Raw genomic sequence first — 23,449 nt, 5'->3', positions numbered from 1 at the left:
GTAAAGCCCAGCTTTGACTCAAGTAACTTAACGTAAAACAATTATAGAAATCTGAACTGCCTTATGTCAAAGAATCTATCTATTTACAGCAAAGAATAGTTTCCATTTCCACACAAATAACATAGAAATGACAATCATGACTTGGGAACTCTTGCATTCCAAAGGCAAGAACCAGCCAAAACAAATAATGAAGGACAAAGCCATCACACTTAAAAGGTTGCAGTGCTAGGATTTACAGTGGGATTTTCTGGAGGACTGCTATAAACATCATCAAAAAGAAGATTGAATTCTCCTGCATATAAATCATCTGCATGTGCTGTACTAGATAATTTGTGATAATCTCCCCAGTACAAGTGATGTTCTTGATCTTGATCCTCTGACCCTCTATTATCATGGTAATTGTATACTGGTTGGTGATTGAAATCTGGTGGCTCAAAAAAGCTTGTCTGACCTTGTCCACTCTGGGGATCACTTCTTGCCCACCAACGACTCCTGGCAGTGAGGGGCATATCAATGGAATGTTGATCCTGACTTAGGCTTTCCCTGAAGATGGGAGCTGATGTGGAAGCCTCGAGATGGGAAGCGGCGCGTTCATCACAATACTCGTTTATGTATCCTTCATGCCCGTGTTGCTCATTTTGTACCAAGATAGAGGGCATCCAATCTGGGAATTGATGCTCCGTTACTTCAAATGGATCATCAGCTTGAACATGTCTTTGAGCTGTATCATGAGGTTGGGAAGTGTAGTACCAATCAAGAAGATAGGGATGATTGTTTTGATTTCTGGATTCAATTAGCCACAAAGAACCCAAATGATTGCCAGTTGCAAAAGTACTATATGGCATTTCCCTGGATGTAAACCTGTTTCTGTCTCCATTGCTTCCCATGTTGGGACTGCCTCTCCACAGTCTAGGAGGGGAAAATCCATGTTGGTTTATGTGTCCTGCTAAGTTTTGGTCTCTGAATGTTCTCAGATTATGCAGAAACTGCCTCCCTTGAGCATTTGGTTCCCATGAAGGGTAACTACTCTGAAAGCTGCAATGACAACAGAAGTTAGGAAAACAAATAACCATGTTTTGTCCCAAGAGCTTTATCTAAGACCTGAGAGGTTCAGAAAAACCTCAATGAAAATAATTTGTAATAGAACTTTAACAGATCAGTCTCATGACTATCAAGAGCTCAGCCAAGAACATACCTCAAAAATGATTTCTCCAACTTTCCCTGGGAACTTCTCTGGCTGCGAGGTGCATTAAACGGAGAACCATAATTACTGTTTCCATGCTCTTGAAAATTGAAGACACTATAACTGATAATATCATACAATAAAACATAATTAATATGGTTTGCCTGCCATTAACAAGTTAATATAAGAAGTCCAAAAAACATAATGGCTGAAATTATATCAATTCCATGCCAACCTGCAAACATGACCAACACCTTCAACATCTACAGTAAAATCTGCAATAAACTGCAAGATATCATCAACCCGCTGCAAAATGAAAAGAAAACATACTTAATACATTACACTATCTGGTGTAAAAATTAAGTCATAATTCTATTGTTCTGCAGTCAAAAGTAGGGGAAATTATTATGTCCAAGTACAGCAATGACCTTTGGGACAACCAACAGAAGTAAGTATGGAGTAAGGAAAATCGAGGCCATCTCCTCAAGTAACATCATCCCACTATACTGCACCACCAAAAAAATATTAGCATAAGTAGAAGAATTCAAACCTATGCTACAACGAAAAAAATGAAGAACACACAAGGGTTGGTCTACTTTAATGCAAATGTGTTAACCAACACCTGAAAGAGTACCTGGAATAAGGTTTCAAACTCAATCCGGACCATTTCAGTACTTTCTTTGCCCCGCCATCTCTTGGGCATATAATGCGTATGCTCAACTACCATTGACATTGCTCCTTCGGGGTCTATGACTAGAAGCTCATCTGCAATTGCAGCCCGTCTAATAGCAGTTATAGTTCCAAAAACAGCAGCATACCAGAACAAGTTCCGACCAAATATCTGGATTGATATTTTGTTTTTCAAAAAAAAAAAAAAAAGACGCTATTATTACTGAATGTCATGACATGTATTTATAACTTGTTTCAGCAAAAGAATGGAAAAACCATTACATGACCCTCCAGCAGAGACTCCTCTATAAAAGCAATGATGATCAGAATTGCAGCAAAGCCACCCGATACAAATGATATGAATTTTGAAATGATAGATATGATAGGTGAAGGAAATTGCTTGATATAGTTAGAAGCATGTAATACACTGCTATTAATCCGGTGCCTGAAGAGATGATCCACCTATAACACAAGTTATCGGTAAGCATGAAGTATGCTAAAAACAATAAATACATAATACCACTTTCAAACAAGTAATAGCTTTATGTTGAAAGTACAATAGAGCACATATACAACACAATTTCCAAACTGTCATACACCATGTGTGTGTGGGGTGGGGGGTTTGCTAATACGCACTCACCTCTAAGTTGGTGTATATTAGCAGTGTACACCAAAATAATTTGGACAAAAAAAACCATAATCTCCTTAATTTAACTAGTTTATTTCAGGATATTAAAGTAATTTTACACATTTTATTTAAAAAACAAAAAAAACACTGCAAGAAATCAGATTGAGGATACAAGAGATCCGTTTCCGCTCTGTCTCTGCAACTCCCCATTATGCCACCACCGCATCTCATCAACAAACTACATTTATCAGAAAGTTGCCCAAGAAATATTTAGGATGTTGAATTTCTAATAACTTCCCCATCCATTTATATGCCTCTCCTTGCTTAAGCTACCTTGCGTGCATCACCATCATTCTTTGCAACCTTGCAGCATGTCCATGATGGTGAGATGGGAGATATGGGGGCACGGGGACGTGAGATATGGAGGAGAAAGAAGTGGGATACAAGAGTTATGGAGGAGAGAGAAATCAGATTTTTTGTTTTCTTTAATACAATGTCTAAAATTACTTTAATACCCTAAAATAAATTAATTAAATTAAGAAGATAATAATTTTTTATTCTAATTATTTTGGTGTACACACTTGCTAATGCACACCAACTAAAAAAGTGGTGAGTGCATATTAGCAAACCCCTATATATATAGTCAGTTACTCATTGATATTCAAATGATTTGTGTTAAACAAGTAAACTAACTCTATTTAAGAAAATATTTTCATTCCATTCGCTAATGTTTATTGGAAGTAAAGACCAGATTCAGAATATGTGAGTAAAAATGGGCTGGTAACCATGAGAACAAAGTAACTATGATGGCTTTTTGCTAATCTTGCCTTGCCAAGGCAAGATACTGGCCAAAAGGGAAAAAGACAAAGCAATAACTAATAATTGTCTATAATTTTAAATATTTCCTGTATAATGATTATTTTCAGATATAACATTAAACCCATGCAAGTAAATGGGCTGCAAAAAAGGGACAAAAATAACAATGATACCTCATTGAATTCCCTAAAGACCCATCGTGACAAATTTGACCATCTTCGAGATGATGCTGTGCTTGGGTGATTATAAAATTGTTCAGCGTGCCTCAGAAAGAGATATACCAGCATGAATATGACAAGAAATGGAGAAAGTAAAAGCATTACAATCCCAACTATCATAAGCCTTTTCTTTAATGTCTTTGGATTTGACACAAAATCTCTTCTGACACAGAAGTTTCTGCAGAGAAAGCACATACAAATGAAAAAGCCATCACTGGATACGGAATATTATAAACATTAGGCTTAAACATATGCCGGTTTTAAAATTAGTTCCTATTTAAATTTAATTTGTCATTAAAAGATTGTTCATACTAAGGGACTAAGTGTAATTTTCTTTTTAAATATAGGGACTAAAAACAAATAATGACTAAACCCAATGATGTATTGATGTCCATGGTGATGGGTTAAAAATTACAAAAAAACATGTGCTTTTTGTCTTTTTGTCCATGGCAAGGGACTAAAAAGTTTATATTTTTTGTTAAATATAGGAACTAAAACAAATAAAATTTAAATAATGACTAAAACCGAAAGATGTCACATTTTCAAAGACCAAAAGCAAACTTAAGCCTTAACACTCATACAAATTACTTGTCCAAATCATCATAAAAGTTTACATGCATTGTCCATCATTATCAAAAAAAAAAAAAAAAATCCTAGCCCTGTCTTTGTTTTTCAGCAGCTATGAAGATTTGAGATTGTGTGAAACCTGTCACTCTAGGCCCCAGCCATTCACAATTTTACTCATTGGTAGCAGTACCGCCACAACCAAAACTTTAGGCTTAAATATGTTTTTAATCCCTCATTTTTTGTTTTTTTTTTTCTAAACAGGTCCTCCATATTACAGCTTTGCATCAAACAGGGATTAAAATTTTCAAGAACTTCTTTAAGGTGACCAATGTCAACCGCCCAATAAATTTCATTTTTCAAGCTTAACATCCAGAGTAAAGTGAAATATGTCTCTTGATAGTTTTGAGCATAAAAAAACAGATGCTTATATATCAATTGTAACTTTTTATGAGTCACAATCCTGCACCTAAATGGCATCCTTCAGACCAACACATCATTTCTAAATATGGTCTAAAGAAAAATTTAATAACTACACATGAGATGGTGAAAGACTGTCTATTTACAAGTTACAGGATCAAGTGATACTGAATATAATGATTATTTGTAGAAGAAAAGGCATTAATTCAATAATTAACATACCGATCAAACATGCTTTGCAGGATGCACCAGTTCAAAGTCCACTCAAGGGTCTTGGGAAGCATTAGACGATATTGTGTGCCATTAGTACCAGATTTCACTGTAGGTCCAGCACCTGGGACCCACTGAGAAATGGGGAAAGAAAGCACACCCTTGTTGAGCATTCCAATCAAGTAGTTCTCCTTCCGCATCAACCTCATTACCATGTCATGAGCAGAAAGATCCTTTACCACACAGAGTTGTCGTGAGCTTTGCACAAGAACAACCTTTTCAAGAATTGTAGCCCAGGGCATGGTTTGAATATCATTATCAGTAACACGGAGACTGCAAGAAGATCAAAGTTAAATTATGGCAAAAAGGCTTGAGTCATGCAAAATTTATCAATCCCTTAGAACTCAATACATTTCAATTGTTTATCATCCAATACTTACTTATTGTAGTAAAACTGTCGGATATCCAAAGTATCCTTTAGTTGAACAAAGAATCTCAAGAAGCAAAATATCCAATAGATAGAAAATATTCCCAAGTATCCAACAATAATAGCTTTGCTAAGTGTAAATGGGGTTAAAGGGTGCTCATGAAGAGCTTCTTTAGCAAGATCACAAGGCTTCCTTCCAGATTCAACTGCATTCATCCCACACTTTGCATTTCGGAGCCCATTCCAGTCAACATATAGTAAGAAAAAACCCGAAAAACATATGGTGAAACCAAGACTCAGAAGTTCAACTATCCACTTTATGATGATGCACCAGAGCCCTTTCTCACAGTAGTAGCTGTAAAGCCTTTCGAAGAAGAAATCCAAATCAGCAATGGGTTCTACATTTAGGCTCTCACCATTAAGTAGGTCTGAAGGGCTCTCACTACCTGGACTTGGGATCCTTCTATAATCCGACAATTCAATCTCTGGTGGAACATCCTGAAGTAAACCTGTTGTCACAGATGATTCACCTTGACGTTTCCAATTCAATACATTAAAAGCACTAGCACCTCTTGGCTTGTTAAACATTCTTCACAGACACTGACAGTTGGCATAAACAGCCAGTCCATGCCCCGAAGACCTAAATGAATATTAGGAGATTCTATAAACACGACAGAATCAATATTAGTATCTTCCAAAGGCAGTACATAAAGAGATATTACAAGATAGTATTTCATACTTCATCCTAATGAACTATCAAATTGAACAAGGAGCAGAAAAGTTAAAGCTTGGTGCATCTATTAAAGCAGTTATGAGGTAATAAAAGCTAAAATTTGCAAATCACCAACAGAAGTAAGATCAGCTCAACAAGGTCTTATACAAGTGGCTGCAGTCAGCCCCATGAAAAATGTTGCTAATTATTTTTCAATGCCGAGCTATCTACCAAAGACATCAGCATCATACCCAACCGCTACTATCTCAGTTCATTATCGGCATCATACCCAGTCCTCACCAACAAGCAAATTTGTATAGACACATCATGCTAACATAATCTATAATGAGACACACTAGACCCCAAATCAGAGGAACATAATTGCACAACATACCAATTGATGTTACAAATATACAGCCTAACCGAATAGACACATTTCCACCCCAAATTTTAAGAGGCAGATAAAGGTAAAAAATTTCAATTTCACCCTTTCTTTCTAAATTCCATTAGGATGGGCGGGTGAAAAAACAACGAGATATTCTTTGTTAGCATATATAAAACAAAAATCCAGAATGGGAAGTGGCTGTGGCATAGTATATATCCAAATTGAGCCGAATAATTCAGTGAGGAACCAAAGTACAACTACATTATCAGAATGCATTGCACGAAACAAGAACGATCACAAGGCCATAATTTTACCTGCTTAATGACACTTGCAAGCAGAACTAGATAAGTAACAAAAAAAAAAAACCTTCAACGACACAAACAAATTCATTAAAACAGAAAGTAGTCAAACAATATAATTACATACAAAAATAGAACCCCAGATAAAACCGACTATTCAGCATCGAAAATCACACGAAAATACGAGAATTCAAGCATTAAAAGATGGGTTTTTGCGCAAGAAAAAAAAAAGAGGTAAAGTTACCTAGAACTAAGCAGAAAACATGGAAGGATGGGAAGTTGAGGATGCAGAGAAACAGAGTTTGGGGGAAAAGGCAGCGAAAGCTGAAGAATTTGAAAGGACGAGGCAAGTTGTGCAACGAGTGATTGAATGAGCGATGAAGACAAAGAAGGAAAAGAAAGAGAAGAAGAGAGGGGATTTTGTTGTTTCTGGTTGCGTGGAGGAAGAGGAAATTACAGTGATAATAATTTCATATATTATTCACTCTTTCTTTTTTCTTCTTCTTCTTCTTTCTAAATTTATTTTCTTCTACCAAAGCAAGAAGCCTTCAAGCGGCTATGCTAAGAATGTGTAATTTTCGTAGAAGATTAGGGTATTTATGGGGTTAGTTGGAAAGATTTTATAAGAATCGGATAATTTGATAATATTGTTTTATTTATATTTTATTTGAATTCGATTAAAATCTATCAGAATCTGATTTCTTAACAGACTCAGAAAAAAAAAAAAAGAATCTGATTTATTAACAGGCACTCTGTGCCTAAACTAACAATATCCTTAAAAAAAAATTTTGAATAACAATTTCTTAAATCTAAAATAAAATAAAACAAACGATATCTTTTGTTTTTATTTTTTAATTAAAAATGGTTAAAAAATGTAAATAATTCTCATGTTTGAGGAGTTATTTATTATGTATGAATTTTTTTGCAACAAAAAATGAGTTATCTATTATAATAATTTAGAGGTAAATTTTAGAATGGGTTAGGGGCAAAACTGTCAAAGAAATATGTACACAAAATTAGGTAATTATCATTATAATAATTTAGATAAGATATTTAGAGATTATTTTTAAAATGAGTTAGAGAATAAAATCATCTAAGAAATGTGTGCACGATAATTGTAATTATAATAGTGAATATAATATCTCAATTTTGATAAGAAATTAATTGATATATATTTTGTAAATCTTTTTTTAGACTAGCTTGGGTTAATGAGGGGAGATGGATTACATACGATCCTAATCATTTTTTATTAAATAATTTAATTTTGTTTAAGTATCCGTCATTTATAATTCCACTCCTTTATATATGTTTTTGTTAATAGTTTTTCTTTTTTTTATATAAATATAACAATTTTTTTTCTTTTTCTATGAAAAAGAAACTTGAGACTAAATGGGGCTAAACTACACCCGTTCTCAAAGTTTAAAGAACGTCCATTTGTATTATGATAATTCATAAACAAAGTTTGACAAATTTGGAACTTAACTAACTTAATTGACACGACAATCTTATGCTAATTATAATTGACTTGGCTTGTTATTTCTCCACATCTTTTTCTTTTAATTATGTAATGCACAGTACAAACTTAAACTTTTATTCTTTGCACCAAGCTTTTTGAATAATCTATGAATCCGAAACAATCATAACACATACATAATTTAATAAGAAATATATATATTTTTGCTTGAGATTAAACATTGACAGAGCTTTCGTAAAAAAAACAAAAAAACATAGAAGAGCTTAAACATGTAAATACCTATGGACTAATTAGTTTAGGACAAACTAGAATGCTAGTCAAATTGGTTTAGTTTTTTTTTTGGAAAAAATGTAAATGATATTAAACCCAAAATGATACAACAGTAAATGGGGTATATTCCGACACCTAGAGAAAAACAAAAGTCTCCCTAATACAAGAAGACTTAGATCAAGATGTTAAAACAAATGCAATAGGTATGCTTGTCTATACATAAGAAATTTAATCTTGCTAATAACCCCTATTACAGAAAATTGATAATCTTCAAAAATCAGCTTGTTCCTAGACAGCCAGATGCAGTAGACTATCATTGCTATAACGAAATTTTCCTTGAACACCTGATGTGGATTTGTCTCTAATTAAAGAGTCAGTACAAAGAAGTGAAACGTGCAACGAAATTGGTGTAGTTTTTATAATGAGGGAAACGAAATAAAAGAGACTAGACTGATCAAACACAGTAATGAAACACCCCTAGCATCCTCAACAACAAGAGCTTGGATCAAGGAAGTGAATCTCCATTGCAAGGTAAGGCAAATTTTCCCATTTAGTCTCCTTTTGCAAACTTATTCCCCAAATGGGGCCGTTTTGAAAGAATTTCCGCCATGGTGCTGTTTTGTACGTGATTTGCATGGATTTTGCATGCAAAACGCAACCTTCATTGGCGACATCGTGGGCAACGGACACGTGGATGGCAACCCGCTGCTGCTGCTGGCGATTTCAGGTTGAGGAGCGTCCCGCCGGTGAAGCTAGCGATTTCGAGCCTGTGCTGAAATCGCAGCTTTGACTGGCGATTTCCAAGGCTACGAACGTAGGGTGCAGAGGCACAGAAGCCACAGAAGCCATTTCCGAGGCTCTGAACGAAGCTACAGGTGCAGGGAGTCGCCAACAGGACCGGCGACTTGGTGAGTTCCCGAAACCGCCAATAGGAACTGCGGTTTGCTTTGCTTAAATCCCCCTGATAACTGCTAAATAATTGTATTTTGATGATAGAAAATAAGGCAAAATTGTCTTTAAAAATAATTATTTAGCAGTTATTTGCGCTTAAATATTAAAGAATTGATGTTTTGTTGAATTTTGGCTGCAGATATAAAAACTGGAGGTGTAACAAGCAAAAAGGCTAGAAAAATTGAAGAAAAGAAAAAAATCTGAAGCAGGCCCAGTCCAATACGCGCGCTGAGCGCGCGTTACGCGCTAAGCCCATGATCCAACAGAAGCGTGCGCTAAGCCTGCAACACGCGCGCTAAGTCCGCGATCTAACAGAAGCGTGCGCTAAGCCTGCAACACGCGCGCTAAGCCCGCGATCTAACAGAAGCGTGCGCTAAGCCTGCAACATGCACGCTAAGCGCGCGATCTACACGCGCTGAGCGAGGGGGTGTCGCGCTGAGCGCGCCTACGAAGGCCCAAAGCCCACTTCAACAGTTATAAATAGAGAGCCAGTCCAAGGGACAGAGGACACCACGACAGAACCCCCTCTCCTAGGGATTTCATTTACTCCCTTTCTTTCACCCCTTCTCATTGTAAAGCCCTCAATGGCCATGAGTGGCTAAACCCCCTTAGTTAGGGCCTGACAGGCCTAGAAGCCAATGTGATGTATGATGTACTCTTCACTATTTATCAATGCAATACCAGGTTTTTCTTTCCTATTTTCTTTTCTGTTTTTATCTTGCATACTCATCTTTATACTCTGTTAGGAGTTAGATGCTCGGGAGAAACAAAGTCCCTGTGGATTCGACACTCGGACTTCCGAGAACTTTACTGCTTGTCACGATTTGGTGCACTTGCCAATGAGTTAACACCCCCCCCCTTTCCCCCGTAGACCATCACGCGAAAAAAAAAAAAAGGCAGGAAGAACGTGAGTTATTCGTGTGTGTTAGAGGATCAGCAGAAAAGAAAAAGGAAGAACGTGGGTGTTTGTTGCTTTTGGGGTGTCTTAGAGCATTCAGCTAAAAAGAAAAAGGAAGTTAGAGGAAGCTGGTTCTTAAGTTTCAGAAGCTTTCTCCTAAAATAAATTCAGTTATAGTAAGTTTGTTTAATTAAAATTTTATTTTATTTTATTTATATTCTGATTATAATTAGTAATGTATGTTATTAGTTTTGTATCTTAAGTTAGTTTTAGTTAGAAATAGTTTTGTGCAATAAATTTATTTTTAGTTTTAAATAATATTAGGTTTAGTTAAATATATTTATTTTATTTGTATTTTGATTATAATTAATAATGTATGTTATTACTTTCCTATTTTAAGTTAGTTTTAGTTAGAAATAGTTTTGTGCAATAAATTTATTGAAAATGGCTTTTGCATGATTCAAATTACACGAGCCTCCAATTTCTTGCAGAAATGATGATTTCACACTTTCAACGAATGTGTTTACTTTAATTATGAGGAAAAAGAGAGAGGAACGAAGCAGATAAATTAAAGTAAAAAATAAATATGATAATTAATGTTAAAAATAAAAAAATATGGACAAAAAAGGATGTTAGACGGTTATAATAATTGAGCTGTGAAAAATTAAGATTAAAATTTTAAGTATGTTTGAAAATTGGGAAAAACGGGGAAGAGAAGAAACAAAATAGCGGACATACAAGGTTTATATTTATTTAAATGTTTCCAATTTATAAGGAGGAAAAATAAAGAGCTAATTAATTTAAAACAATCAATAATAACGTGAACTTATAATTTCATATTTTTTTACAACCATCTTTAATTATTAAAATCTAATATAATTAACTTAATATATTTTTCTCCTTTAAAATTTTCAACTTGGACGAACATAAATATATATAAGAAAGGATTTAATAAAAGTCTCAATTTACTGATCTCCCATATTTTTCTAAAAGTCCTTGCCAAAGATTATACTAATTAGGACTTACAGGGTGCTAAGAAATAAATTATAATATTAAACAATTTTTATTAAGAAATAAATTATTACAACTTCATATTAAGAAATAAATTACACTCAAAATACTTACTTCAAATAAATATGATGCTATAAATATTTTTAATTTTAAACACAGTTAAAAGTATAATATTAAACAATTTTTATTTTACATACACAAATTTTTAATATTGATAAAAAAAATTTCATTTTCCATACACAATTTTTAACATACATAATATTTATCAATTTACTTAAGCTCATAAACAAAGTTTCAACACACACGAATAGACATATAACATATAAAACTAATTTATACAAAAATTAATTCAACAAAATACTGAGCAAATTTAAATGAGGCTAATAGTGCTTGGACTTTCAACAAAATGCTTACTAACAGTGCTTGGTTGGGACTTTCAAACCTTGAAGATTGATAATTTAAATGGTGGTAAGTTTTGAAAACTTGTGAAGAAGGCACTGAAACTCGAAGCACTCAGATGGTGGTAAGTTTTATAAACACTGAGCATGTGCAAATCGCCATTGGAATGGGCGATTTCCTTGTGTGCAAATCGTCAGACCAAATGGCAACTCTCCCCTAAGCCCAAAAAGTCAAAAAACCCAGTCCTGCATGTCCTGCAACCCTAGGCTCGTACCCTGTCTGAAATCGCCAGTCAAAGTTGCGATTTCAGCACAGGCTCGAAATCGCCAGCTTCACCGGCGGGACACTCCTCAACCTGAAATCGCTAGCAGCAGCAGCGGGTTGCCATCCACGTGTCCTGTGCCCACGATGTCGCCAATGAAGGTTGCGTTTTGCATGCAAAATCCATGCAAATCACGTACAAAACAGCACCATGGCAGAAATTCTTTCAAAACAGCCCCATTTGGGGAATAAATTTGCAAAAGGAGACCAAATGGGGAAATTTGCCGCAAGGTAACCTGTCCAAGAAGTTTTCCTATTTGACTTTAATCGTAAGACGCACGCACCCAAAAGGAATATCCTCTTTCAACAGTTACGTGCTCGGCCAGAGAGGAGCTCCATTCATACACTGGGCTCTGGGTCCAATTACCGAAAAGGCCCAAATATCAGTACCGCGCCCTTCCTGGGCTGGGCTTTTAGCGGGAAGCAACGCCACATTTTGGCGGGAAGCAACGGGATCTCATCTCACCGAGGCACGCCACCCCAGTTTTCCCGCGAAAAAACCCACTATATAAATACAGGATTCACCCTAATTTTTCAATTCTAGCGTCAAATTATCCCTAATCCCCATTCACCATGAACAAATCCTCAGATGCAACTGCGTCTCCTACGTGCAGAGGCAGATACAAAAAACCCAATTTCCGAAGCTCCAAGTCCCAACCCCCAAGCCCCGTCCAGTTCAGCTCCAAGACGCCGGAGAAGCCGCCGCAGCGAATCCGCAACCGTGGCGTCGCGCTCTCCGTCGCTGACATCAGAAAGGCCGCCTGCAAGCGCTTGCAGGATCAGAAGCAATGCACTGAAATGACGTCGGCGCCATCGTCATCGTCGCTGAACAAGAGTGTCAGGAGGCAAATCTCACTGTGGCCTTCTTCTCCCAGCAAACCAAAGACTACTGATGATGAATCCAACAAGCTTCCCGAGAAGTAATTGACATTTTGATTTTCTTTTTTCATTTTTAAAATTTTTTTATTGATTTCTTGTGTGTGTGTGTGTGTGTGCAGATATGAAATTTTGGATGAGTTCTTCGATCGCTTGGATACTTTGGTTTCATTGCACCGTCTGAAACGGTGGACTCCAACCTTTACTTCAATCAGTTCAAGGATTGAATCTTTAACTGACAGGTACCATTCAATTCATCTAGGTTTTTTATGTTAATTTTTTATGTTTTATGTTAGTTTTAGGGTTTAATCAAGAAATTGTGTGATTTGACTTGTTTAGGAGGTTTACTCACAGTCATCTAGCCCAGTTGAAATTTATCTTGCCTAATGCTATTGTTCTTAAGAAGCATCTTGTGCTTGATGAACGGACGAGTTGTATGAAGCCGGATATTCACATTTCTTTAGACCCTGATGCGGTAGAGGCCGATGATGCCAAGTTGCCCCCACAACGTGGGAGAGTGTCGCTGAAGAAGGTGTTTCGGGCACGGCTAAGAGATTTTTGTGAATCTCATCCTGAGGTAGGACACAAACAATTCCTATTAGCGTAACTCTTAAAATGAGATTTATTTTGAAGCATTTCTTATTGCCAATGATTTTTTATTTGATTTTTGTTCCGGCAAAGCATTATTACACTAAGTGATTGTGTAGTTTTGTTCATGATTGTGGTTGTTCTTATACTATATTAGTATAGGTGTGCTAATGGTATAGTATTTGTTCAGAATTTCTTGTTGCTAAGGCTGAGTCCTTGAGATGTTGTTCCATCTTAAGTCTTGCCCTCTTTATGGATATCCACAATTCATAAAGGATGATAATTTTTAATGAATCCGGTTTATTCTTTTTATAATGTGCAATTACTACTGCAATCACACTAATTTCTTTTTAATCATGCGTATTATCTGCAATCACACTAATCCGCAATTCATAAAGGATGATAATTTTTAACTAATCCGGTTTATTTTTTTTATAATGAGCAATTACTACTGCAATCACACTAATTGTTTTTTAATCATGCGTATTATCTGCAGTCACACTAATTACTTTTTAATCATGCATATTATCTGGTCTGAAGGATGCTTCTATGTGCAGGGTGATGAAATTCCAGAAGGGACATTGCCTGAGCCATTCAATCGCCCAAAGAAAGACAGTGTTTTGGACATGTTGGAAACTCGCCTCCCAACAAAATTGCCACCCTGCATGCGTTATAGTGACATTGTCAATAATGCAGAGTCTGCTAACTTGGATGAGAAATTGTCTGTACTTGTCAATACATCAGTTGAATTGCCTAATGAGCATCTGGCAGCACCTTCTCACATGTCTCCATCCTTTAGAGCAGATGATGTACAGAAAAATCCTCTGTTAGATTTATTACAGCCCCTGGCTTTTCCAGTTTCAGAGTCAAGCCGGAATGAAAATACACCCTTTGTGGATACTGAATCTCATCTGAAAACGTCCCCAGCTAAGTTGGCTTCAGAAGCATCTAGTAGTGAAAGTTGTCTAACAATTTGTGCTCCTCTGGAATCATCATGTGCTCACCCTGCTACTCCAAGCAAAACCACTGAGTACACCGAAAACAAAGATGGGTCTCTCAAGAGCATTGATGCCATGTCAACTCCAGCTAAACTTGTTTCTACTCCAATTAGGTTGATGAGTGCCACACCTGCCTTGCGGTCACCCAAAAGGCATTATATGAGCCCAGATGACCACTCTATCAGTTCTTTGAACAAGTTAGCTCGGCGTCCACCTCGCTCAAGGTCATTGAAATTTGACACTCCAGTGAAGAACAAGGATGATATTTTTGACACCCTCCAAGAAAGTACTATCCAATCGGTATGCCATTTTTTCACGATGTGTCACATGTTACATATCCTTTTTTATTTGTTTTGATAATAAAAAATCCTATGGTTTTAAATTTCCTATATAAGTTTATTAGCTTAAATGCTAAAGCATCTTATTGCTTTGCTAAAAGTTTTACAGCCACGGTTTCCATTTGACATTGGACCTACTTTGCAATGAAAAATTATTAACTATTGTTTAAAATTTCTCAAATATTGAAAGTGGACTGAAAACAATTATGATCTGGTGAGTATTGAGGCTTTGCTTCACCTTTATATATCTATTGTCCAATGAAGCATAATTAAAGCTATTTTTTTTTACTAGTGAGTGCATATGGATGATTTGCGTGTACATAGAACATAATTTATCTCAGCCTCACTTTTATGAGTTTGTCTACTTCATGAACATTTCAATAATATTGGGCCCAAGATCTATTTGGGTTTACTTTAACCCTTTGCAAGAGAGTGACCAACATTAACTGTGTCTCTTGCAGATTAGAGAAAAGGAAAGGCTGGCCATGGAGAAAAGAGACCCAGCTATCACAGAAGCAAAGAAACGAAAGAAAAATATAGCTAGCCTCCCTAAGCTCTTTGACATGATACGTGGGTTACTTAGACAGCGGAATTGTATCACTAAAGCAGAGCTTGTAAGCAAGATAATCTCAAGCCGATGTGATATTGCTGACAGAAGTAAGGCACTGATTTATGCAAAAATGATTTACTATTTTATAGTTTTCTGAACACTAAATTTTTCTGCTTTGTATTCGCAGGTGAAGTTGAAGAGCAGCTAAATTTGTTGCAAGAACTAGCACCAGAATGGATTTCTGAGAAGCAGGTCTCTAGTGGGGATTTGCTATTATTGTAAGTTCCTTTGGTTTTATAGTGTTCTCTATTTTGAATTTACTATTTTAACTATGTACCTTACCTTTTCCATTGTTTTATGTGTTTTTGGTAGCATAAATAAAATGTTGAGCCCTGAAACCGTTCGAGCATCCCTTGAAGAAGCAACATAGGGAGCAAGGAGACAGATAAATTAATTGAAAGTACCATTGGAGGTTTATTAAGGCTGGTGTGTTTTGTACAGTGTTTTAGGCTACTCGTAGATGAACTATTTATTTTCTTGAGTTGCTTGTAGCTGTCCAATCGTGTCTCTCTCTCTCTCTCTCTCTCTCTCTCTCTCTCTATATATATATATATATATATATATATATATATTCTTTTTGGTGGATTGGCTGTGCTTTTTTGTAAAATGTGAGTACCACAATACAGCCAGATCAAAGGAAACACTCCTTTTTAATTATTTACCTAGGGTGTGGATTGGCAGTGTTTTTTTGTACAGGATATAATTCATCCTAATTTAAGCTGATCAATACGATCTATTTGAACTAGATTATGGCATCATTGGCTTTATGTTTCTTTATAATTGCTATTTTCTTTTTATATCTATCTTCAAATATTTCTTCTTTTTTGGGGAGATTCGGGGAGGGAAATAATCTCATCTTTCTTTGTAGCCTATGATTAAAAGGAAACATTAAAATTAGACGGGTCAAAGCAACACAAGTTGACGACAGTTTACGTACGACTAACTGAATAGTAACACTTTGTCTAGGCCAATTTTTTTTCTACAAGTGCACATAATTCCTCAAGTTACATTTTATAGTCACTTCTCCTAATCGTTGAGCAAAAAACACCTTATTGTTAGTGTTATTTGTTTTCTGCAATAATTGGGCCATATAGCCATTAATTGGTGGCATGTGATACGTTCCTCTGTGGTACCTCTTGCTCAGCTGAAGTCTTTATCTGTATCCTACATTCTTTCTGCTCAACAAGGGTTGGAGAAGATTGTTGTGACTTGTAATCTCGATCAGTTTCTTTTCCCCATAATAGCTAGCAAGTATAGGCCAATAAACTGAAACAGCAAAACATAACTTAAAACTGTTGAAACAAGGACATGATTGTGCTTGAACAGTTAAATGTATTCTACCTGTCAGTGTAAAGTTGTTCCCCAAAAACAAAATATGCTAGGATTGCCACCAAAATTGCTCCAAGGGGATTAAACATGCTCACAAAGACTGGCCCTTTTTGTTCCGCGGTCCAGAATTGACTGAATATAACAAAACCACCACATATAACTCCCTGCCATAACTCACGTGAGATTATGTTAGGATTTTATTTCAAATCGATCTTACTTTTTTTTTTTTTAATTTCATCCTCTTAATGCTTTTTACTTGCTGCATAAAAAATGCAAAAGAGTTCAACAGTGGATGTAATGAACCATGCTGTAGGCTTGTGTTGCACGAGTACAGTAAAGGCAGCAGACTGTGCTGCACCCATGCAATTTATCCATGCTGTTAGTGACAGTTGTGCTGGATATTTCTTCACTATGATTGCCTACAAGCCAAGCAAATAACATGAGCTTTGTTGTCCATGGTCTACATCCCCCCCCCTCAATTGCTTGTTTTTACTATTTATAAAAGGTTTAAATATATTTTTGGTCTCTATAAATTAGTATTTTTTTTTTCATTTTTGGTCTTTATAAGTTTTTTTTAAAAAAATTAATCCATGTAAGTTGACGTCTTTTCAATTTAGGTTCTTATAAGTTTTTTTGTTAGCTTTTAATCCTTGTAAGTTTGTGTTTTTTCAATTTTAGTCCCTTTAAGATTTCAATTTTTTCATTTATAATCCTTATAAATTTATACTTACAATGACCAAAATTAAAAAAATATAAACTTTCAAGTGCTAAAAATGAACAAAATATCTTACAAAGTCTAAAATTGAAAAAACAAAAACTTATAAAGACTAAAAATAAATAAAACTTTGCGGGTGTCAAAATTGAAAAAGTACAAACTTACAATATATTTCGAATAAAAAGAGTGTTAGCAAGTATCAACACACTTTAGGTTAAAATTTAACAGAAACTACAGAGACATGAATGATGCTAATTATATGAAGTAGGATAATTCTCAAACAGATTAAATGAATAATTTTAAGTTGCACCAAACATGCTCTAAATTATGTGATTTTCAATCAATTTCAACAAAATGTAATTAGTGCATTCATAAAGAAGATGTTAGAAAGTGTTACTAGCATTTCTCTTCCGGATAAATGATAGTATTCCAATCCCTTGTAAATTTTGTTCTTTCTGGAACTGGTTCATAAAACATGTTATGTACATTTTACTTTCATGCTGAGAACAACTGTTTCATTCTTTGTCCTTGTGTTTATAAATTCTACTCAAAATTATCAACAATACTGAAGAAAAGAAAATATTGATCAGCAGGGTTTGGGAAGCTGAAGCTATGATGAAATGATGGTATTATATCTTGATTATAGATAAATATACCTGTAGTATGTACCATAAAGACCATGATATGCAACTTGCAACTGACAAAATTGATCCTTTGATCCAATTTTTATGAACCAAATTGCCTCTGACATGGAGCGGGGCACCCTGTAAGCTATGTATCGTATGCCCTTCGTACAAAGTCATTATCAATGCACCAATCAAAGATAATACAGTTCCAAAAACTTTAGCAAGCCCACGAGTGTTCTTAACATCAACAACCTCTAGCCTGTTTAAAAGAATCATGAAAAAAAAAGGCAAAAATATGCGTTATTACTGTAGTAGGACTTTGATAAATTCAAAACAATATGACTAATCTTGAAAATAGTCTAATTTCAGCTACTCACCTGAGTCCAACTGCAATTATAAAAGTAAGGGATGAGGTTGTGTTAATCATACATGCAACAAAGGAAGGAGAGGTATATTTCAAGCTTGCGAAAAACATGTTCAGGGTAAGACGGATCCTGTTTTTCATAGTGGAGAGACAACAAAGATAAATATAAGTTTCTTCCTGATTAGGGTAGACCTAAATTACTGCATTTTTGTTGTCATTTGAGAACAATACCCGAAGAGGGAAAGAAAAAATAGCTCCACAAACATCGTCAAAGTCAACTTTGGCCATGTTTTTCTGCAAAGAAGGAATTAGATATGAATGAAAGTCGACACTTGAACGCGAAAATGGTTTTTCTAGTCGAAGTTCATTCAATGTCATAGGCTTAGCATGAGTACTTATTCAAGTGCATAACTTGCTACACTGGAATAAAGTAATGATATGCAGCATCAACTATGAACTAGCATACCCCTTGGTAGTACTGTGTTCAAATCCTACAGATGAAAAAAACTATGAACTAGCTTTATTTTTACAAAGCTTTTAAAGGCATGATTATGTCCAACCATAAGAAGCTCATAACATATGGATATAGGATGTACCTTTCACGAATATAAGCAAAAGGAAGCACAACTATGCCCCCAACAGCATGCCGATAGGTAACAAAGACATGAGGGTTCATAGCTTTGTTTAATGAAGCCTCTACTAGGAAATAGAGAAACGAAAGAACCAGCTGAACTAGAACCATGAGAAGGTGAGGCTTCAATTTCACATACATCACCCCAAATGCACCTTCATTGTTAGACATAGTTTAAGAATGTTGTGCTAAACTTAGGATGTCCCTGATTATTTGTGAAGTTGGGATGCAAATTTAGACTTATATAAAAGATGGAAAATCTTTTTTCACATTATTCCTTCTTGTTTGCCTCAACTTTCTAAAGGAAACTACCTTGGAAAGTTGATGGCTGATTTGATGAAATATCCTAGTAGTACAATAAATCGTCATCACAGAAATTTGTTTTAAAATGCTCTCTACAACAGCATCACGCTTGGTCACATCAATTGCATTTGTTTGTAATTTTCTGTGATATCAAACATAGCAACACACAACCGCGATTACAACCGTAATTTAAAACACTAGCTGCAATACTTTTCACCTATAACTTCTATCTTGATACACTGTCTAAAAGTAAGTCTTTTCTTGATAACACAAAATAAAAATTGCCTTATAATTTAATTACTATGTCTTTCAAAATGTGTACATTATTTTAGATACATCTACAATATCTCAGAACTAATTCCTAAGCAAGTGAACAGAAAAAGATGAAAAAGTTTAGAATTGTCACTAGTTGGATACAGATGTTGTACACTATCAACTGAGTTTACAGCCATACTGACTCTTAGCACCTTATTTTCCTCTCTTTTTTCCCATTTTGGAAATTCAACACCTTACAATAATGAAGTTGTATTTTTGTCTTTTGTATCAAGTGTACTACTATTACTTATTGAGTCGTATTTTATGCGTTCTATGTGAAGTGAAAAATGTTTGATGTCAAGCATGCTTAATTGTTACTTGTTTCCAAGTCTAAGGTATAGAGTGGGCAGAGGAACTTGTGATATGGTATTGCACAAAATCAGATTCAAGGTCTTTTGCAGTTTCCTGATTGATAAATATCATATATGCATGGGTAGAGGTTTAAACTAAGGCCACTGAATAATGTGTCTCCCAAAGATGCAAAGTTATGCAAAAGATTTTATTCCATGGTACGAACATATCTTTTTTCTATTTTTGGCAATTGTTGTTTCTTCTTGGCTGGAATATTTAGGCTAGATAACTAAAATGGAAAACGGATTCTTTCTTTAGTGCATCATTGCCTTTAGTAATGTTTTCAAATATCCACTGGCCAGAAGTTAATGTATATTTCTATCCTCTCCTCTTTCTTCTTTGCTTTTTCTTTTTTGTTCCCAATTCTGCATTCTATCCTTTTCTATTAGTAGATTCGATGGAATATGTCCCTATTTCTCCTACGGTTGTAACATTTCGTGTTGCTAACATGTACTTGAAACGAGAGGGACCAAAATCCCCCTAACCAAGAAAATGATTATCATTATGGGTTAATTTATTGGGCACTAAAAAATTATTAAGGCCAAAAAATAAAATTATTATTTTATTAATGACTCATTATTAAAAAAACAAATATAAAATTCAACTATTTATTAAAAATAGAAAACACATTTAGTCTAAATTATATAAGAATTTGTTCCATTAAGTTCACCATATTTTTTCACATCCTACTAAATGGACCTTTGTCTCCAGTAAGTCTCTTTCTCCGTGAAAAATTTAGATTCTCATCTCTGCTTTATCTAGATAGATACCTCAGCGGAACAACTTAGAGCTAGTTATCATCATTTATCTTTTGCTGCTTCCTAAGAGAACTTTTAAAAACTAAGTTATCATTTCTCAAAATTTAATCACATTAAACAAATGGCATTCCCTGATCAAAACTGAGTAAGTTGAGTTGTTTAATGTCTTAATCGAAATTGGAATTTGGATCACATGGCTTTACCCATAAAGAATATTGTTATTCCCTTCATTACTGCTGGGAGTTGGGCATGGACCACGGTTCAGTGTTGGAGTATGAATTCATCAAAAAAAGAATCACGCACATACACTTTTCCAAGAACAAGAGAGAGAAAGGGGAAAACAGTTACAACCAATTTTTATTTCTGTTAGCACACAGCTAATACTCAATATGGTTCAGCATATAGGAGAGTACTTATTACACGTGGCAAAAATCTATATCAATCAATAACTAGCTTATTTATTCTATTGAATTTTAACACACCCCCTTAAGCTAGTTTCCTGCTATCAATAATATTCAGCATGCTTCTCTGTTTCTTGAAGGTTTCAGATTTCAAGGACTTGGTAAATATATATGCAAGCTGATCTTCTCATCTGCAGAACTTCAACTTGAATTTCCCCTTCGCAACTTGGTCTCTTATGAAATGAAATTTGGTTTCAATGTGCTTTGATCTTCCATGTGCAATTGGATGTTTGGCTAACTTGATTGCAGATTTGTTATCTACATATAGCTCAACTGGACCTTCTTCTTTGATCTTCAGTTCCTGCATCAAAGTATCAAGCCACACTGCTTGACAAGCTCCCATTGCAGCAGCAATGTATTCAGCTTCGCACGATGAAAGTGCAACCACAGATTCCTTCTTCGAGCTCCAAGAAATTGGTGCTGAATCAATTAGAAAAACAAACCCAGCAGTGCTCTTCCTATCACTTTTGTCTCCACACCAATCAACATCTGTATAGCCATATAGATTTCTTGTATTTTCACTATGGTTAATGGGCATCAAAATTCCATAACCAATTGTTCCTTTCACATATCTCAATATTCGTTTTGCTGCATTGAGATGTGATACTCTAGGCCTGTCCATAACTCTGCTAATCAGACCAACACTGAAAACCAGATCAGGTCTGGTGTTGCAGAGATATCTCAATGCCCCAACAATCCTTCCAGGTGTTTCAGCACTATTACAGTATTGCATATTGAATCTATGCAGAATATCAGTAGCATATTTTTGCTGTGTGAGAACAATTCCTTCCACTACACTTCTTGAATTCAATTCCAAGGAAATATGACAACTCACCCAGGTCAGTCATGTCAAACTCATCCATCAGATTTTTCTTAAATTCATTCACTTTTGCTTCATTGTTTCCTGTCAATAATAGATCATCAACATAAAGGCATAGCATCATAATGTCTTCACCCCCTGACTTCACATACACTCCATGCTCAGACCTACATTTCACAAAACCCAAATTGGTCAAGCTCTTATCTATTTTCATGTTCCAAGCACGTGGTGCTTGTTTCAACCCATATAGAGCCTTCCTCAATTTGAACACCTTTCTCTCACTGCCTTTCACTACAAACCCAGGTGGTTGATCAATGTACACTTCTTCTTGTAAATCACCATTCAAAAATGCTGATTCTACACCAAGTTGATGTAGTTTCCACCCTCTCAAACTTGCATGTGCCACCACCACTCTCACTATCTCTAATCTGGCCACAGGTGCAAATACTTCTTCATAGTCAATGCCTTGCCTTTGGAGAAATCTCCTTGCTACTAATCTCGCCTTATACCTTACCACTTCTCCTTTGGGATTTACTTTCACCTTATACACCCATTTCACTCCAATGGCTTTCTTATTCTTTGGTAGTTCCACTAACTCCCAAGTATTATTCTTTTCTATGGAATTAAGCTCTTCATTCATAGCTTTAATCCATTTCTTATTCTGTATTGCTTCTTCCACTATGAGTGGCTCAGATTCAGCTAGTAGTGCAAAATGCACTATCTCACCTTCATCATTAATTGCACCATCATTCAACAATTCAAAATCATTTAATCTTTGAGGGACTTGTCTCTGTCTCAAAGATCTTCTTGGCCCCTCAGCACTGCCTTCTCCAGTTTCATTTTCTTGCACAGTCACAGTGTCACTGTCTTCAAGTTGCAATTCAAATTGATTCTATTTTTCTATCTCTGGTGTGACATTCCACTCCCAATCCTTGCTTTCATCCACCACTACATCCCTGCTTATCACTATCTTGTTGTTCACTGGATTCAACAATTTATAACCTCCAGTTGAGTGATATCCAATCAATATCATCATTTATCCTTTATCATCAAGTTTAGTTCTCAGTTGGTCAGGTACATTTCTATAACAAATAGATCCAAACACTCTGAGGTGAGACACACTTGGTTTCACTCCTGTCCAAGCTTCCTCAGGTGTTATATTTTCCAATTTCCTAGTTGGGCTTCTGTTCAAGATGTATGCTGCAGTGTTCACAGCTTCTCCCCACAAATATTTTGGTAGTTTCTTGCTCTTTAACATGCTCCTCACCATGTTCAACAAAGTTCTATTCTTCCTCTCAGCTACTCCATTATGTTAAGGAGTGTATGGAGGTGTTACTTCATGTGTGATGCCTTTTTTCTCACAAAATTCAGCAAACTGAACAGATACATATTCACCCCCACCATCCGTTCTTAATATCTCTAAATTCTTTCCACACTATTTCTCCACTGAAACTTTGAATTTCTTGAATACTTCAATCACATCACTCTTCCTCTTAATCAAGTAAATCCAA

General features: G+C 35.5%; 4 protein-coding genes across 5 annotated transcripts; 1 reads left to right on the top strand and 3 right to left on the bottom strand.

Annotated features, from left to right (window-relative positions):
- Positions 1-41: 41 nt before the first annotated feature.
- Positions 42-7,091, bottom strand: LOC100779344 (autophagy-related protein 9). Its single transcript, XM_003536887.5, has 10 exons — positions 6,776-7,091; positions 5,149-5,796; positions 4,721-5,041; positions 3,470-3,692; positions 2,135-2,314; positions 1,818-2,024; positions 1,612-1,689; positions 1,419-1,489; positions 1,196-1,306; positions 42-1,035 (listed from the first exon to the last, which is right to left on the bottom strand). Exons 2-10 carry the CDS (start codon positions 5,721-5,723, stop codon positions 210-212), a joined length of 2,592 nt encoding a protein of 863 aa, XP_003536935.1. The 5' UTR covers positions 5,724-5,796; positions 6,776-7,091; the 3' UTR covers positions 42-209.
- A 5,292-nt stretch (positions 7,092-12,383) lies between these two features.
- On the top strand, positions 12,384-16,010 carry LOC100778818 (CDT1-like protein a, chloroplastic). Its single transcript, XM_003536886.5, has 7 exons — positions 12,384-12,775; positions 12,854-12,973; positions 13,071-13,308; positions 13,877-14,617; positions 15,117-15,312; positions 15,393-15,483; positions 15,578-16,010. Exons 1-7 carry the CDS (start codon positions 12,429-12,431, stop codon positions 15,633-15,635), a joined length of 1,791 nt encoding a protein of 596 aa, XP_003536934.1. The 5' UTR covers positions 12,384-12,428; the 3' UTR covers positions 15,636-16,010.
- Positions 16,011-16,160: 150 nt separating this feature from the next.
- On the bottom strand, positions 16,161-19,339 carry LOC100778277 (WAT1-related protein At4g08290). Of its 2 annotated transcripts, XM_041006304.1 has the most exons (6): positions 18,896-19,339; positions 18,531-18,593; positions 18,313-18,429; positions 17,966-18,194; positions 16,607-16,758; positions 16,161-16,531 (listed from the first exon to the last, which is right to left on the bottom strand). In XM_041006304.1, the coding sequence occupies exons 1-6, from the start codon at positions 19,099-19,101 to the stop codon at positions 16,510-16,512; spliced, it is 789 nt and encodes a 262-aa protein (XP_040862238.1). In that variant the 5' UTR covers positions 19,102-19,339; the 3' UTR covers positions 16,161-16,509. The 2 variants fall into 2 exon arrangements, with proteins under 2 accessions (XP_040862238.1, XP_040862237.1); XM_041006303.1 differs by lacking the exon at positions 16,161-16,531 and having other exon boundaries at positions 16,629-17,013.
- A 1,906-nt stretch (positions 19,340-21,245) lies between these two features.
- On the bottom strand, positions 21,246-21,851 carry LOC121172927 (secreted RxLR effector protein 161-like). The gene has a single exon (XM_041006095.1). It carries the CDS (start codon positions 21,849-21,851, stop codon positions 21,246-21,248), a length of 606 nt encoding a protein of 201 aa, XP_040862029.1.
- Positions 21,852-23,449: the final 1,598 nt, after the last annotated feature.

The sequence above is a fragment of the Glycine max genome, chromosome 10 (genome assembly GCF_000004515.6).
Source record: "Glycine max cultivar Williams 82 chromosome 10, Glycine_max_v4.0, whole genome shotgun sequence".
Lineage (NCBI taxonomy): Eukaryota > Viridiplantae > Streptophyta > Magnoliopsida > Fabales > Fabaceae > Glycine > Glycine max.
Note: the sequence above shows the minus strand (reverse complement) of the source record. Positions and strands in the feature narration are given on the sequence as shown.

Bases quoted from the DNA above. Each gene is read 5' to 3' on its own strand.
- LOC100779344 (XM_003536887.5), bottom strand. From the start codon at position 5,723: ATGTTTAACAAGCCAAGAGGTGCTAGTGCTTTTAATGTATTGAATTGG. The intron at 3,693-4,720 runs GTATGTTAATTA...CTTTCTCTGCAG, and splicing joins CTGCAAAGCATGTTTGATCG to AAACTTCTGTGTCAGAAGAG. The intron at 1,036-1,195 runs GTATGTTCTTGG...TTGTCATTGCAG, and splicing joins TTGGAGAAATCATTTTTGAG to CTTTCAGAGTAGTTACCCTT.
- LOC100778818 (XM_003536886.5), top strand. From the start codon at position 12,429: ATGAACAAATCCTCAGATGCAACTGCGTCTCCTACGTGCAGAGGCAGA. The intron at 13,309-13,876 runs GTAGGACACAAA...TTCTATGTGCAG, and splicing joins TTTGTGAATCTCATCCTGAG to GGTGATGAAATTCCAGAAGG. The intron at 15,484-15,577 runs GTAAGTTCCTTT...TGTTTTTGGTAG, and splicing joins AGTGGGGATTTGCTATTATT to CATAAATAAAATGTTGAGCC.
- LOC100778277 (XM_041006303.1), bottom strand. From the start codon at position 19,101: ATGTCTAACAATGAAGGTGCATTTGGGGTGATGTATGTGAAATTGAAG. The intron at 18,430-18,530 runs GTATTGTTCTCA...TATGAAAAACAG, and splicing joins TTTTTTCTTTCCCTCTTCGG to GATCCGTCTTACCCTGAACA. The intron at 18,195-18,312 runs GTGAGTAGCTGA...TCTTTTAAACAG, and splicing joins ATAATTGCAGTTGGACTCAG to GCTAGAGGTTGTTGATGTTA.
- LOC121172927 (XM_041006095.1), bottom strand. From the start codon at position 21,851: ATGCAATACTGTAATAGTGCTGAAACACCTGGAAGGATTGTTGGGGCA.